Consider the following 15173-nt stretch of genomic DNA (forward strand, 5'->3'; position numbering starts at 1 on the left):
CATCACTAAGTTCCACTGTGAAAATCTCAGCTCATTATGACTCGCAGCTTGATCAATGACCTCTGTAGTTTAAACAAGGCTGTCTCGAGTGGCTTAAGTTAGCAAGTGGTTGCAGTCAGGCTTGCCTTGTGTCCAGCCCAGCTGTTTGCACACACTATCATGTGTGTTAGCATGTACTTTATGCACATGCCCTACAATTTATTTGTTGCACTAATGGTAAAGCACAGGTTTTAAAATATATTTTTAACAATGCCTAATAGGTGCTGTAATTTTGACCATCCATAATTAATCTGCTTATTATTATTATTATTATTATTAATTTCTTAGAGTTCTATTAATTTTAAAAACTGTGATACACAACTTTAATTTAATGATAACTGTCTTTACTCCCAGCAAAAGTCCCGTAAGAACAGTGTACTTGAATGTCCAGTTTTACTTTTGTCAATTTGACTTCATCTTTGGTTAGAAAAAATCTAATAATGCAGTCTCTTTAACAGCAGTGCCGGTTATTGCTCATTTTAACGACTTATTAAATGCAAACAAATTCTTTTTTTTGGTGTTTGATGTCACAGTACTAGGATATCATACAAACACTGCCAGAAAGTAAATCAAAGTTGCTAATAAACCTAGAATATTTAAATTACCTAAACAGTGAGCATGTAATAACAGTATTTTTGATGCCCAAAAGACTGTTACCTGTGTTTTATACAGAGACTTTGCCAAAAATTGATTTTGGAAAATACGACTTTGACCCGTACTCCAAATGGTCACTCAAAAAGGCTGATGCTCAAGTTGCAGACTTGGCTTGCTATATGTTTTGCAGCATTCTGTTGTGCCCCCAGTGCTGGAGGAAGGCATGTGTGCTGTGTGACGTGTCAGTGACAGGACGGTTGATGCTTGGTTGTTGTAGAAAGCGTGAAGGCTCTACTCGGCAAGCATGTCAAGATCCTGCACAAGAACGTCGTCAAGCTGGAGACGAAGGGCGACAAGACGGAGAACAGAGTCCTGGTGAGTGGCGAGTGCTGCGTCCTCCCGAGTGTTCTGTACGGAGATGTGCATGTCGGAGAATTGTTGTGTTCAGTGAAGCAAAACCGTTTAAGTGATGAATTATACTATGAACTTGCTGTGAGAAACCAGCATATCATTTTCCTTTTCAAGCAACATTTATTCATGTATTATCAAGGTGCCTGCAGGCTGTGAAAATCTGGAGAATAGGTAAAATTCAGGGAATTGAAAAGGTGTTTTCAAAACCTGGAAAACACAGGCAAATAGACTAAATGTTGGTTATGAAACTGGATTAGTAATTTTTAATACTAGTGTGTTTCTTAAGGGCTCCGCCTACTTGGGCACACACACGGTGTGCAGAGCTTCAGGAAAAATAATGTGATTTCAAAACTACTCAACATATCCGAGTGGGGTCTAATTACGAAAAGCATTTAAGAGTTCGCTGAAGGCCGTAAAGTACTTTTGATTTAGGATTAAGATTTTAAATTGTATTTTTAGAAGAGTTAAAATGGCTAAAACATATGATTTCAGAGTAATTTTTAGGCGTAAAACAACCGGTACATATTCTTGAAAGCACTTAAGGGACCACATTGCACCTTTATCTTAATTTCCCCGCATTGTAATGTTACGGCCACCTCTCAAATTTCAGTTATCATGTGATGACGAGAAGACTGTGCGTCAGTTCAGAGCCTTGCGCTTAGGGGCTATACCGCTCTAGAAATACCAGCTAGCATCGCGCTTATCATCCCGCCTCACTAACACACATGCAACCCTGACGAGGCGGACTCCTTAAATGTTTTAAAACCAGTATGTTTTAGTTACAAATTTACATGTAGTTGAAACTCCATCTATTTTCATCATTAGTGTAAGATAAACAACTAATGATTCATATGTATAATTAAATGAGTTAAAACACAATAAAATGTTTATAGTCAATTAACAGTGTATTTTTCAAAGTTTAATCAAAACAGTGTTTTTATATATAATTAAATGAGTTAAAACACAATAAAATGTTTATAGTCAATTAACAGTGTATTTTTCAAAGTTTAATCAAAACAGTGTTTTTATATTACAGACTACATTGGTTACATAATATTGATGGAAATGATGACATTGTAAAGTGTGTATTGTGTAGGAAGCAATTTAATACTGTGTTATCTTGCAAGATTAATTGATGAGACAGGAAAAGTTTGGTTGAGAAAGGAAAACAAGGAAATCTCAGGGAAATTGGTAAGATTATGATTGTTGAAACCCTGATTATATTTTCATACATTTCCAATACATTGTGTGGACTCACTAAATATAAGAAAAATACTAAAACATCTCATTTGTCTTGTTTTTCTACAGTGTTAAGAATCTTGTTTCCAGTATTTGCTGTGGTTATACAATCTCTGATGTGTATGTATTGTGTCAGCTATCATGTGAAATGTATTAAAGTCAACTATAACTTTTCCCACAGGTGTTCTCGCCGTGCCGACTGTTCCTGCTCACAGCCAAAGTGCCAACAAGGGTGAGTGCCAGAGTAGCTATGTGTGTCAGACCTTACACATATAGATGTAACATTGTAATTCAGACCTTGATTCATTAGCTGAACTGTAATAATATATTCTGCATTCAGTAATTAAAATCCTGGAAATATTGTCCAGGGAATAACTCAGAAGGAGGGAGGGAGAAGGATGGAAGGGGATGGGACCCCCTCCCCACTCAAAATGTTAAAAAATTTTATTATTGGAAAAGAAAGGGAAAGATTTTTAAAGCAAGCTGTGCAGGTAAAGTGGTTCTCCCCCTCCTTCCCCCATCCTTCCCAAGAAAAAATTCTGCACATACTCCTGGCTGTGTGTATGCTACACAAAAAAAGTATAAGGCAGTGGTATAAGCAAAGGATGTCAATGTCTTTCCCTGGAAATCTCAAATTTTATATCACTATTTTATCGAAGTAAGATTTTGTAACTTGGAAAAATCACTGATAAGCCATTGAGTGCTGGCAGAGTAATATTTTTTAGCTCTCAGATGACAAATATATGGTGCAGAAAGAGGGTATGAAGACAATCTAATGGATGATTACCCACAAACACACAACACTTGTGTGGAAAATGTTGTCAAGAGATGTGCCAAAAAACTTAACTGGTTTATAGATATACTAATATTTTCCATGAACAAAGTGTACACTGACTTCTTTGCTAATGTATATACCTAGTTAAATTTGAATATTTAGAAAGTTAACAATATTTTGGACAACTGGCATGGTACTAGTGTATTCATGCAAAATTCAGTTGTCTGAAGATAAAATTTTTACAATTTAAACATTTTGTGAGTTTGAAAAGGTGATGTTTGTAAAAATGTTCTTTGGACTTATTCTCATATTTTGTCTAAAATAAATTATTAAATGCTTCATATATTGCATAATTTTGGGCATGACATAAATTTTATTACTCCTAGTTTTAACTTTCAAATTGGAAATTTCACTAGGCTGGTAGTCATCTATAACTTAAGGTATTTATCTATTAGCAAGTTGATAGGTAATGAGTGCCATGTGGACTACTATGTTGGCTAGGATCTCCTTGCAATGTACTTGCAATGGTGACAGGCAGAAATGGATAATGTTTATGCTCCGTGGTTACTCTGTGTGTTAGTGTAGTCATAACATAGTCATGAGGAAAACACAATAGTAACAGAACAATAATTGAGCATGTGTTTCTTTTTGCAGATTGACTCCCACTTCCATTACTTGGAAATTCAAGCGATTGAGAGCAAAAAACCAAACCAGGTATAACAAAAACATTGCAAACAATCCTAAGCAAGTTTAAACTTGTTAAAACATTTGCAGCATGCTCTGCTATGTTTAGAAATATGTAACACAAATTTTACTTAAAATTATACATTTTTGTTTTCTAGAGGTATTCCCACTTTCTAAAGCATTCTGTTGTTGCACCAACTCGTCCTATCATCCCTTATTCGTTTTTAATGTTCTTGAAGTCAACGAGAGGCCAAGCTATTTTTAGTTGATTTATTTTATCATTGTGCATAGCCTCAGCCCAAACATTGCAACAAGTGACTAGTATTGTGATAATGGTTCTATAGCTATGTGGCAGGCAAGTTGCTCACGAGTGTAAGTGTGTGTGGTGTAAGCCATGAAAGAAGATGTTATAAAAAGTAACTGAATTAGTTGGGTTACAGTAAAAAATTTTACTCAACTGGCTTGGAAACTGATCTATCAATGTTACTTGTGTTCTAAAAGGCCATTGGGTTAACTCAATTTTCTATTCCTTCAACTCTGAGCTAACCTTGTGCGATAGCAGTATAAGTTGGCTGCAATATATTATACACACAAGAACAGCAAGGGAGTAAACAGCTCAAAACATAAAAGGGGGAGGGAACCTTTTTTGGAATTCAATCTTTGTCATGATAAAGGTTTCATGATGCCATACAATACTAAACCCATACAATACTAAACAATTTGAAAGGAAGATCACCATTTATTAATTTTTTTTAAACAATAGTGTGAATTAGTTACAAATTTCTAACTACAGCACTGTTCAATTTTTTGTTTCATTTTAGCTGGGGAGGGGAGTGGAGGGAGGTAGCCGGTTTGAGAGCCTACCTAGGGCGTGGGGAGAGCGGGGTAATTTTCAGGGATGCTAAACATAGTAATAGGTAGTTGCTCTTGGAATATTGTGTGGTGAAGAGCTGGTGCTTATTCTCGGTGTCTTCTGGTAAAGTGAACAGTTGGTTCATCAGTAGGTTGAGGTAGATGTGGCTGATGTCAGGAGAACTGGTGTTATTTTTAATAAAAATCTTGAATGCAATGGCTTAGACCTGAACTGAGGGATGCAAGCATATTTGGGTTGGCAGGTAGGGACCATAGCCTCCATGCTGTTGGGTCAGTTGTAGAATAAAAAAATAAATAATGAATGTATGCTTTCAAAGTATGTCTTAGAGGCTATATATAGTACCTGTGATGTCTGGTAGGAAGCACATCATTTAATTTTCTCAAATTATTTTCTTAGAGGGAACCAAGTTGAAATTTTAGAAAACGTAAATGACAGAGAGTTCCATCTTCAGGAGCAGCTGTTGCCGCTAGTGTGTGCCAGGCTGTAGTACTAGTGATGTACGTTGATGGTGCCACATTTAAATTCAAAATAAACGACAAAGGGTGCCACATTTAAATTTCAAAAAATATCTAAGTGCTGCTAGGAGGAATTTCTTAGGAAAAGATGCCATCTTGGATGGAGAGGTGTAGTGATAGTGTGTAAAAATTCCTTTATGCGCATTAGATGCATGCACGAGACACATAAGAAATCTCCCAGATTAAACCAAAGTTTTTATATCGATACGTTTGCTTATAGGGATAGTGGTAGATAATGAATAGTGGTAAATAAATAAATAACTTAAAAAATATGATTATATGGAGAGCAGTATCTGTTGGTTATAGGCATACCATGTTCTTTTTTTACAACTTTATTTGATAAACATATTTAGTTAGTGATAGCTCTGTCTTATAGGCATACTATATGTGTTTAATATGCATGGTTTTCTTTTATAGTTGAGTTAAAAAATTTTTTTTATAAGGATAGCTCTCTCTGTACTTTTTTTACTGAATAATATAAATGTTTTGTATTTTTAGTAAGGTGTCTGGATGTTTATTTAAATGAGACAACTTTATAGTGTTGTATTGATTACTAAATATTTCCTCAAATTTATGACCAGTCTTTTTTTGTAGATATGCGGGCGTGCCGGAAAAAACATTAAATGTGTGGGTGTTATATATTATTTTAACTCTCACGAAGCCCTGCTCTTGCGGGCCTAACTCATGCGGACCTAGCTCACGCAATAATGAGTTTTGAAACAAACAAATTATTGCATGTCCCACACTCAATCTTAGACCTCACAGCTGTAAACTGCTTGTGCCATCAATTAAAAAAAATTAAAATTATTCGTGTCTGACAAGTTTTCAAAAATCAGGTTAACGTAACCTACAAAGCAGAAGGGAAAAAAAGGGGCCGGGGGGGGGGGGGGGTTGATAATATAGGTGATACAAGGGAATCATTTTAAATACTATTTTTATTTTATTTTTCAAATAAATCTTTCTTTTTCTTTAGCCAGCAGGTTAGTAGCCACTTGGGTGGTGGGCAGTTTGGTGGTGTGTGGTGGGAGGAGGCAAAGATGAGGCGTGAGGCGGTTGTAGTGGGAGGAGATCTCCTCTACGGCAGGGCTCGTCCCTAGGGACACTTACCTGAGGGCCCCACCACCATCTCCACAACCAACACATTGTCTGGCAGCAGCAGGTCAGCATCGTGAAAAGAGGCGGAGAGGAACCATGTGTCTGCTAAGGGCACAGATGGCATTGCCTCCTTCATGTTCGCCTGGAAAAAGGATGCCACCCTGTCTGAAAGCATGCCCTCCTCCACCTCCTCCTTGGTCAGGTGGTCGGACATAATCTTCATTGAAGTGGGGTGTACTGTAAAACCTCACATAATTCAAGCATCCATTCCACATCTGTTAGTTAGGTTGGACATTAAAATTGAGTATTAAAAATGCTTTAGGCTATCAGTTTACCATTTAAAATAGTGAATTAATAAAAAGTTTGAAGTGACAATGGTCTGCTATCGCTGGATGATGATGTGTTGGTGGTGGTGCCTCGGGCATGAGCCCCTGCCGTAGATGAGGTCCGGAGCTACCACCTTGTCTTCACCTCCTCCTCACCACACATCCCCAAACTGCCCACTGCCCAGGTGTTGGCACAAATAATATCTATAGGAAATCTAATCAATTTTTTAAAAAATAAAATAAAAATAGTATTTAAAATTTATCCCCTTGTGTTGCCTATGTTATTTTTATACTCCCCCCTCCCCCTTTACTTTTTGCTTTGTATGTTACTTTTACCTTGTTCGTGAAAACTTGTTAATAGGTATGTTAATATGTTTTATTGCTGACTGGTGCAGTTGATAGTGTAAGGCCTAAGTTAAACTAGCTTGAGTGTGGAATACACAACTCTGCTGAGAAAAACAGCTAATAAAGCTTGAGTACGTATAGTGTTAAAAGCAAGGTGGCCCAGTAGTAAAACATTACTCTCGTTTACAGAAGTTTCTGGGTTCAAATTATGGTTCGGCCATCCAACATTAATTTTTGTATGGTTTCCTGAAGTCAGTCCAAGCGTACACCGAGATGTTTACATTTGATAGGTCACAGTCTGTTTCTTCCCCTAATTCCTTGAATCGTGTTCTTGTATATATCTGTCTGTAATGACCTCGCTGATGAAATGTGAAGGAGAAATAAAATGAAATCTCTCTTCCCTGTTTATTGCTAGCCCTGGGGATCCAGGGCGGTGCAGGGCATATCAAGAGACTGTGGTTCATTAAAAAACTAAGCTTTCCTGACATAGTGAACTTGAGAAATTGTCAGCCCTGGGGGAGTTGTGTGGATGTGTAAGTTTATTGTTGATATATACGGTGCAGTTCAAGATGAGCTGTAAAAATTTTGCAGAACAAACATTGAACAGTTTTGGGCCAATAGAACTGTCAGAAATGTGTGCCATGGCGGGTGCAGTTAGCACGTGATTCAGGTTATGAAATCTTGTAGCACTTTTGTACATTTGATATTCCATGGCTTGTGCACCAGAATTTGTACTGCCCCTTTATATTTATTAATTTTAACTAAAGCAAGTGTTTGTTTTTATAAACAATGTTCTCATTGCTTGTATTCACAGCTCTGTTGGGAAATTGTTATCCAATGAATCCATCTATACTGGTACTAAGGTTTATTTTTATTTGATAGTCTGGTACAAGAAACATTTTTCCCATTAGGAGCATGGTGTTTTAGTCAATGTAATATGTATGCAAATGGGAGGATCATAAGTCATGATAAATTACTACTGCAGGGAATATGTTTACTTCCTATGATGTTTTTGTATGTGTGCTAATAATATTTGCATTTATACACGGGGATTTTAATCATAAATAAATTATAAATTTTTGTCATCTTCAACCTTGAAAAGCTAACTAACATGCTCGCAATTGCTGTTTTAGTCTCCAGACCAACCAATTGCATGTCAGAGATGGGCCCTAAATATTTTGAGATTCGGTGTCCAAATTTACTATGTCTAAATGCAGCTCTGATACATCAGTAGAAATTCACATTTTGTAACAACCAAATCCTAAATCCTTAAGTTGGCACTGTTTCCAACACTCCTTTAAGCCTTTATGTAGGGTTGGAAAGTTATTTGATAAATACAGCATGATGACTGTAGATACAATTTTTACCTTATTTATAATTTTTGGAACCCTTGCAAGAGTGATATATTATGGGCTATGGGAACATGCAGAGGTAGCCTAAGATTTGCAATGACTTTAACATGTAGCAACAGCAAAAAAATGTCTGGCGGCAAAATTTTTAGAGTGCCAAACTGATAACATTGGTTTTCCCAACGTGTAGTAGAGATAATCTGACTCGTACTCAGGCTGTGTGCGGCCGTCTGTTGCAGTTGGTCCTGACGGTCGGGGACAAGCTGTACTCCTTCCTCACGCCCGAGGACTCTGGCAGCCAGGAGGTGGACGCCATGGTGACTGCCCTCGCCCTCGCGATACGCAACATCTTCCCCGCCGTCCCCCTCACGTGGGTACTACTGTTCATGCACTGGTACTTGGAGTTACTGTGTGGGTCATGGTGTACAACCTAGTCAACATCTTACTTTATGGCTATGAAACAACAATTTCTTATCATAATTTAGTATACTATAATGGTTATACATTTATATTATGATAAATATAGCTAAAATTTTACTATATGAAATATTTGAAAAATAGTTTATAAAAATAAAAAAAATTCTAAAATTATTTCAAAGGAATTGAGAGTGTGACTGACTATAAGGATTAATAGATTTGGTTGAGAAGGACTCAACATTGACATAAGTAGAAAACTTGATGACTTTAAAACTTGACAAAGATTTGATCTTGATCATTCAGCCACAGGTAGAGACGTTGAATTTTTAATAGTACAGTGGAAATGATGGTGTAATCTTAGTATATAAAAAATCCTTAAAAAAAATCAGTTAAAACGTGGTATTCTTGTAAAAGAAGAGGGGTCCGTAGGAGTCAAGTTTACTTTCATAATGAAAATCCATTCCAGATATTATATGGAGATATTCAGAAAGGTGTCTGTCTGTCATGTAATGTGATACATAGGCACACGATATGCATTGTCATTTGTGACCTGAATGCTTACCTTTATAATCTCTAGACTAGAGCTGGGCCGATCACCTATTTTGCCGATCTTGCCGATCTTCTGAGCCGATTAGAGCCTTTCAAGTACCTCTGATTACACGTTGCTTTTGAGGGATCACTATAAACGGTGAAATATTCCCAGACAAAACTACTTTTCATTGACATGATTACTTAAAATCACCACACACACGCACACACAATTAACTGCGTTAAAATGTAATAAGGTCATACCAAATCTTCATCTAATCACAACTCCGTCATTCTGTGATCCGTGTGTGCCGGTAGACATCAGCGATGATAATTTTATTGTCCTTCCTTCCCCCCAGTGCCTCCAACAAACTTTCAATAATTCCCGATTGTAAGTTAATTTGTGAATATGAAATACCACTAAATGGGGAACAAAACTCTTCATCAACCAGGTTTTTATACAAAAGAAAAATAAGCTCTATTTCCCGCTAAACAGGATAAGAATATTAATTTTGCTAAACAAAACTTTCAATAGGTGATATTTAGCGAGAAAAAACTAAATAGATGAATTCCCGAAGAGGTAGTTGTTTACTAACCACGAGACTACTAGCGCCATTAATCCGTACGAATTCCGTCGCGCGACGCGCGTCACTCTAATCTCTGGAGTCACATAACCAACCTAAACAACAGTCGCCATTCGCCATTGCAGTAATATTAACCATAAATGGTAAACAAATACATAGTTTTCAGTTCGTAAATGATAAAAAATAACATTGCAAATAGTATAATGGAAAATTATTTTACCGAAAGTACTGTAAATATACGTGGAAATTGATACTTAGGTATGTAACTGTTCAATGTTTATAAAACTTACGCTATTTGTTTACTTTATTGGTATATTTTTTTCGTGTGTGGTTATTTTTAAATTATTAAATCCTATTATTTTTCGATGAATAATTGAATTTTCTTCCTGAAAAGTACTGTAAACAAACATGGAAAGTTGTAAGGTATAGGTAATTATCCAATATTATAAGTTTGCAGTAGGAGACCAATGATCTGCTCAAATAATCGGCTACGATTTGCCGATCATTATGATCGGCAAAATTAAAAAAATTGCCGATTGTTACGATTGGGGATCGGCATCGGCCCAGCTCTACTCTAGACCAACCACCGTGAATACGGAGTGTGTTGGGCCGTGAGCAATGTGCCCGGCCACTCTGAAGGCACAGCCTGGAGGGACGTCCCACTGATCCTGGCAGGCACGTCATCAGGAAGGTGGAGGTGCTGCCGCCGTGCAGGGTCCAGCAAGTGCTGGGTGCGGAGCCAGGGCTGGACAAGCGTGCCACGGGGCCCTGCGGGGGCTTCTCCACGCAGTACGCCTGCATGTGCGACTACCACGGCATGCCTTACCGCGAGGAGGTGTCCTGGGTGAGTGCTGCAAGTGAGCTGTCCATATCCTAGTTACGTTGGTATTTACTGACTTAGTTTAGGGAGTTTTCATTACTTATAATGTAACCCATTACTAGGGATGGTGATTTTTCATTTTCGCGAAATAGATGCGAATATATGCTAAATTATATTTTTTCCGCTATAAAATGCGAAATCTAGACTATTCCGAGATAAATGCGAAATCAAGGTAAAAAAAGTAGATTCGTCTTCACTCTACACAATTTATTTACCGATTGTATTTCATTTCAGTTCAGTATCAAAAGAAACCATTATTTTATGGCGTATTCAGCACAAGTATCTTATTGTCACGTCATTCACAACATCTATTGTTTGTAAATATTGAATGAAGAATGGCCATCCGTGCCTCGCGATTGTAAACAAAGCAAAGAACAACTAGCTGGAAGAGTGTCCGTCATCTTGCAGTGTACAAGTTTTTAGGCCACCATTTTGCGACATCTCTGCTTCGCCGCGCTAACAATTGTAAGTCCCATTTTCTGGCCGTGTTTCACGTGAAAGCCGCGTTCTGGTGTAGTCTGTGGAAGGTGGTATGTTTACAAATACGTGCATACTCGTGAATGTGTTGTATACTGTTATTTCTCGTGGTAAAAGTGGGACGAAACGTAATTTCCATTCGTAATCGCATAAATGAATACAAAAGTGAACAGTTCTACTAAAGTGATACGAATATTTTAATGTGCAATTTATCTAATTGCCGTCTGGAGTGGAAAAAAAAAGATGTACTTGAAAAGCACATTAAATCTGAGAGTCATCAGGCTGCAAAAAAAGATTCACCGAGAAATCGGATGAAGAAAAAAAGTCGGTAAAACGGCAAGCAACGGTTTCTGGCATGATCGAAAACCAAAAGATGACGAAAATTGAAAAAGAAAAAAAAAAAAGAAAAAAAAAAAACTAGTTTCAATAACATTATTTGTACACTCTACATCAACTATGGCCATGAACACGGCTAAAAAATATTTATTGTAATTTAAGTATTCAATTTATTGCACTCAAGTGCTAAAAAGTTGTTTGGAAACCTGCCAAGATAGGCTATCTTTGTAGTTGTGCTAGATCTTTATTTCTGTGGTTGTTAATAATCAATATGTGTATTATTTAATGCTTTTTAAAAATATACTTTTCTTCAGTAATTTAAAATGAGAGAATTGGCGAAATCTTGTTTTTAAAAATGCTACAAAATGCTAAATTTCAAATTCAAAATGCTAAATGTTATTATTTTAAATGCTATAAATCACCATCTCTACCCATTACTAATTGATTTTGTGTAATTTCTTATGCTGTAAAAATCTCTGGAAGTATTTTAGGCCAAACAGGAAACACTACTTTTTGCTGTGATATTTTTGTTATTTTTCTATAAAAGATTCAGTTTTTTTAAATTTAAACCATCAAGAAAAAAAATTATTGTGTGTATTTTGAAGTGTAGTCAATGAATTGAAATGCCCTTTACATTTTTAATTTTCCTCTGCATTTTATGTTTGAAAACCCTTTGATGTTTCCCATTGTTCTTTTAGTCAGTCAGGTCTCGAATTATGTCTTAGTAGCAATTGAGAGATACAGTCTGCTTCACTATTTAGATTGCAGTACAGAGTATTCGGCGAACAGTGTTGCCAGATTGATATACCCGACTTGTTAGCGTTAGAAGTAGGCCTGTGCGAATATCAGTTTTTTAGTTCAAATCAAATACAAACATCAAATTATTCACTAATATGAATATCAAATTCAAATACTAGTAAAAATGAGAAATAGAATACCACTAAAAATTTTTTTTTACATCATGTAATAACTTCTGGAAAATTAAGCAAATAATATGGAAGTAAAAGGTTGGTTAAGTCAAGCAAACTAAAATAATTATAAGGAAAATGTTTTTTTTTTTTTTTTTTTTAAATTTTTAATTTTTCAGCTAACCTAACTTAACCTAACCAACCAACCTTTCATTTCAGTTCCTATTCACATTATTTTCTACAACCTGCTACTCTGCATATTGATCCAGAGAATTTTCACAAACCGCAAATTACCATGAAATCCATTGCAATCTATTTTACTAAAAACATAAATTTTTATTTTTTTAAATGCTGTATTTCCAATTGGTGATTGAATGAGCACATATTTACATATTTAAACTCTAGTTATTCACTAGTTTTTGTTGTTATTGGCTGCCAGGTAAATTGTATTTTAATTCAGCAATATTCTAAAAACAATTTTCATTTATTTAATCTCGAGTCTTAAGCCATTATTTAAGTTTTCTTATACAGTAGACTCCCGATTATCTGGGTGCGGATTATCCGGTTTGCAGATTAACCGTGCCATATTTCACTTCCATAAACAATAAAAACCAAAATAATTTTGTGACTTTTTTTTATATTTGTAATCTATTGATGTGACCAAGCATTTTATGCTGTGATTCTCGACGAATAATGCTGCCAAACATGGTGCATGCATAGTTGGTAAGTATTAATATGCGTCATGAACTTCAAAACAGCAGGAGCAATCATAAACGCACCCCTGTTAACCGTGCGCGCTTGTGTTCCACGCGACCTTGTGAACCGGGCTAAGGTTAGCGCCGACGCGGCGTCGCTGCTGCGTGACTCACGCGACTGATACTGGCTCGCGTAGATTTAAGTCAGCAGTTGTATTGTGTGGTATTGTTTTCTGTAGTAATATTTTGACAGTAATGTCTAATAAACGCAAACGAGTGGTACTCGACATTATAAAAAATAAAAATTATCGATCAGCTAGAAAAAGGAAAAAAGTACAAAACAGCTGTCCCAAGAATATGGCATTGGGGAACAAACTGTGCGTTTCATACGAAAGAAAAAGAATGAACTGTTAAATTTTGCATCCATATCAGACTGTAGAATAACTTGCCAGTAAAGTATTTCAACCAGAAGGGAGCATGGATGGATAGAGTCATATTTAAGGAGTGGTTTGATAAAACATTTGTACCAGCAGTCAGTGAATTTCTGAGAAGCAAAGGGTTGCCAGAAAGAGCGGTGCTTGTGCTAGATAATGCCCCCTCTCACCCAAATGCAGCCATACTGAAATCAGATAATGGTGGAATATTAGTCGAATATTTGCCTCCAAATGTCACTGCACTAATCCAGCCAATGGATCAAGGTGTGATTTCTACCTTGAAACAAATTTATCGTTCAAGTTTGTTCCAGAAACGCATTGATGAAGGTAATGATTTAAAATCATTTTGGAAAAACTACAGTGTTCTGGATGCTATTTACGAAATTGCTGCAGCGTGGGATTGAGTGAAACCATCAACGCTAGTAAAATCACGGAGAAAAATTATTCCAGATATTGAAGATAATTTCCTAGGTTTTGCTAACGACGAAATGGTAATTCCAGCTGCACAATTAGTGCAACTTGCTAATTATGTATCAGGCGGCGAGCAAGTACGTGAGCAAGACATTGTAGAATGGTTTGAATGTGATGCAAACCAGCCTGGTTTTGCTGCACTAACTGATGATGACAATCATTCAGAAAATCAAAAGGGAAGAGAAAGAGGAAGAAACTGGAATTATCTTTGAAAGATTTGTGCAATGGGAGTGCATGACTTGATGTAAGCTTTTGGACATTGCTATTGCTAAGCACTTTTTCTGTAGAAGAAAACTAAAAAATACCCAATAGACAAAAACACAAAATAAGCAAAAAATTGCTGTTGTCAACAGGATATAAACACTACATAATATTCCATAACAGGAATATGGTCAACAAACAAAGAAAAATAAAGAAAAATGGACTAAGATAACGAAAAAAAACCCACAAATGATGACAGCACAAAAATATTGAAACCAAAAAAAAATTCAGCACAACAGTGAAACGAGACAAAAACACGACAAAACGAAAAGACGAAACAAACACAATAGTTTTCCAAAACAGAAGGGAATGAAAGAAAAAAAAAACCACGAATGATGACAGCACAATAATATTGAACCCAATAAAATTGGTTGTCTGTAAAGTTGGTTTACGGACAATAGTGTAACGTGACAACGTCATAACAAAACATTGATGAAATGATTGATCCAGAAGTAAATGAAATATCCAATTCGGCCTGAGACTGAGCTGTAATAGGTTTTTGCAACCAATCCATTTAGGCATTAAAAATATGTTATTCTTTGAGGAAGAAATTTTTGAAGTGAAACTTCTAATGCGACTTCCAACAAGGTTGCGTTAAACGTTTAATGCTACCATGGAGGGGGTAGCCATTAAGTTTTGCTATTGTAAGGAACTAAGTAGAGAGTAAGAAAAAAATAAAGATCCTGACAGTTTGTAGTGTCGCCATATTTGTTTCAATTTTCAATACCCTTTTTGTATATTACAATTTAAATTGCAGAAAAAAATCATGTTTCATAGACACATAAATAGTGAGTGTCTGTCATTTCTCTATGTCCACGAGGTCTCGCCACGTAAATTTTCTCCTTGGGGCGAACCCGTCCACTTAATTAAATAAACAGCTTTTATCGTTGAATGATTTTATGATTTATTTTTTTAGTTTGATTTGTTACAATATGA

The 15173-nt window shown here is 36.2% G+C and overlaps 1 protein-coding gene across 9 annotated transcripts in view; it reads left to right on the forward strand.

The window, feature by feature from the left end:
* Positions 1-15173, forward strand: part of LOC134527342 (F-actin-uncapping protein LRRC16A) — a 324842-nt gene that overhangs the window by 19652 nt on the left and 290017 nt on the right. For all 9 annotated transcript variants that reach the window (XM_063359938.1, XM_063359939.1, XM_063359940.1 and 6 more), the window contains exons 2-6: positions 911-1008; positions 2465-2515; positions 3713-3772; positions 8486-8616; positions 10451-10619. In XM_063359938.1, coding sequence (XP_063216008.1) covers positions 911-1008; positions 2465-2515; positions 3713-3772; positions 8486-8616; positions 10451-10619 — 509 coding nt within the window. The remainder of the gene's footprint in view (positions 1-910; positions 1009-2464; positions 2516-3712; positions 3773-8485; positions 8617-10450; positions 10620-15173) is intronic.

Source organism: Bacillus rossius, chromosome 1 (assembly GCF_032445375.1).
Source record: "Bacillus rossius redtenbacheri isolate Brsri chromosome 1, Brsri_v3, whole genome shotgun sequence".
In the NCBI taxonomy this organism is placed as follows: domain Eukaryota; kingdom Metazoa; phylum Arthropoda; class Insecta; order Phasmatodea; family Bacillidae; genus Bacillus; species Bacillus rossius.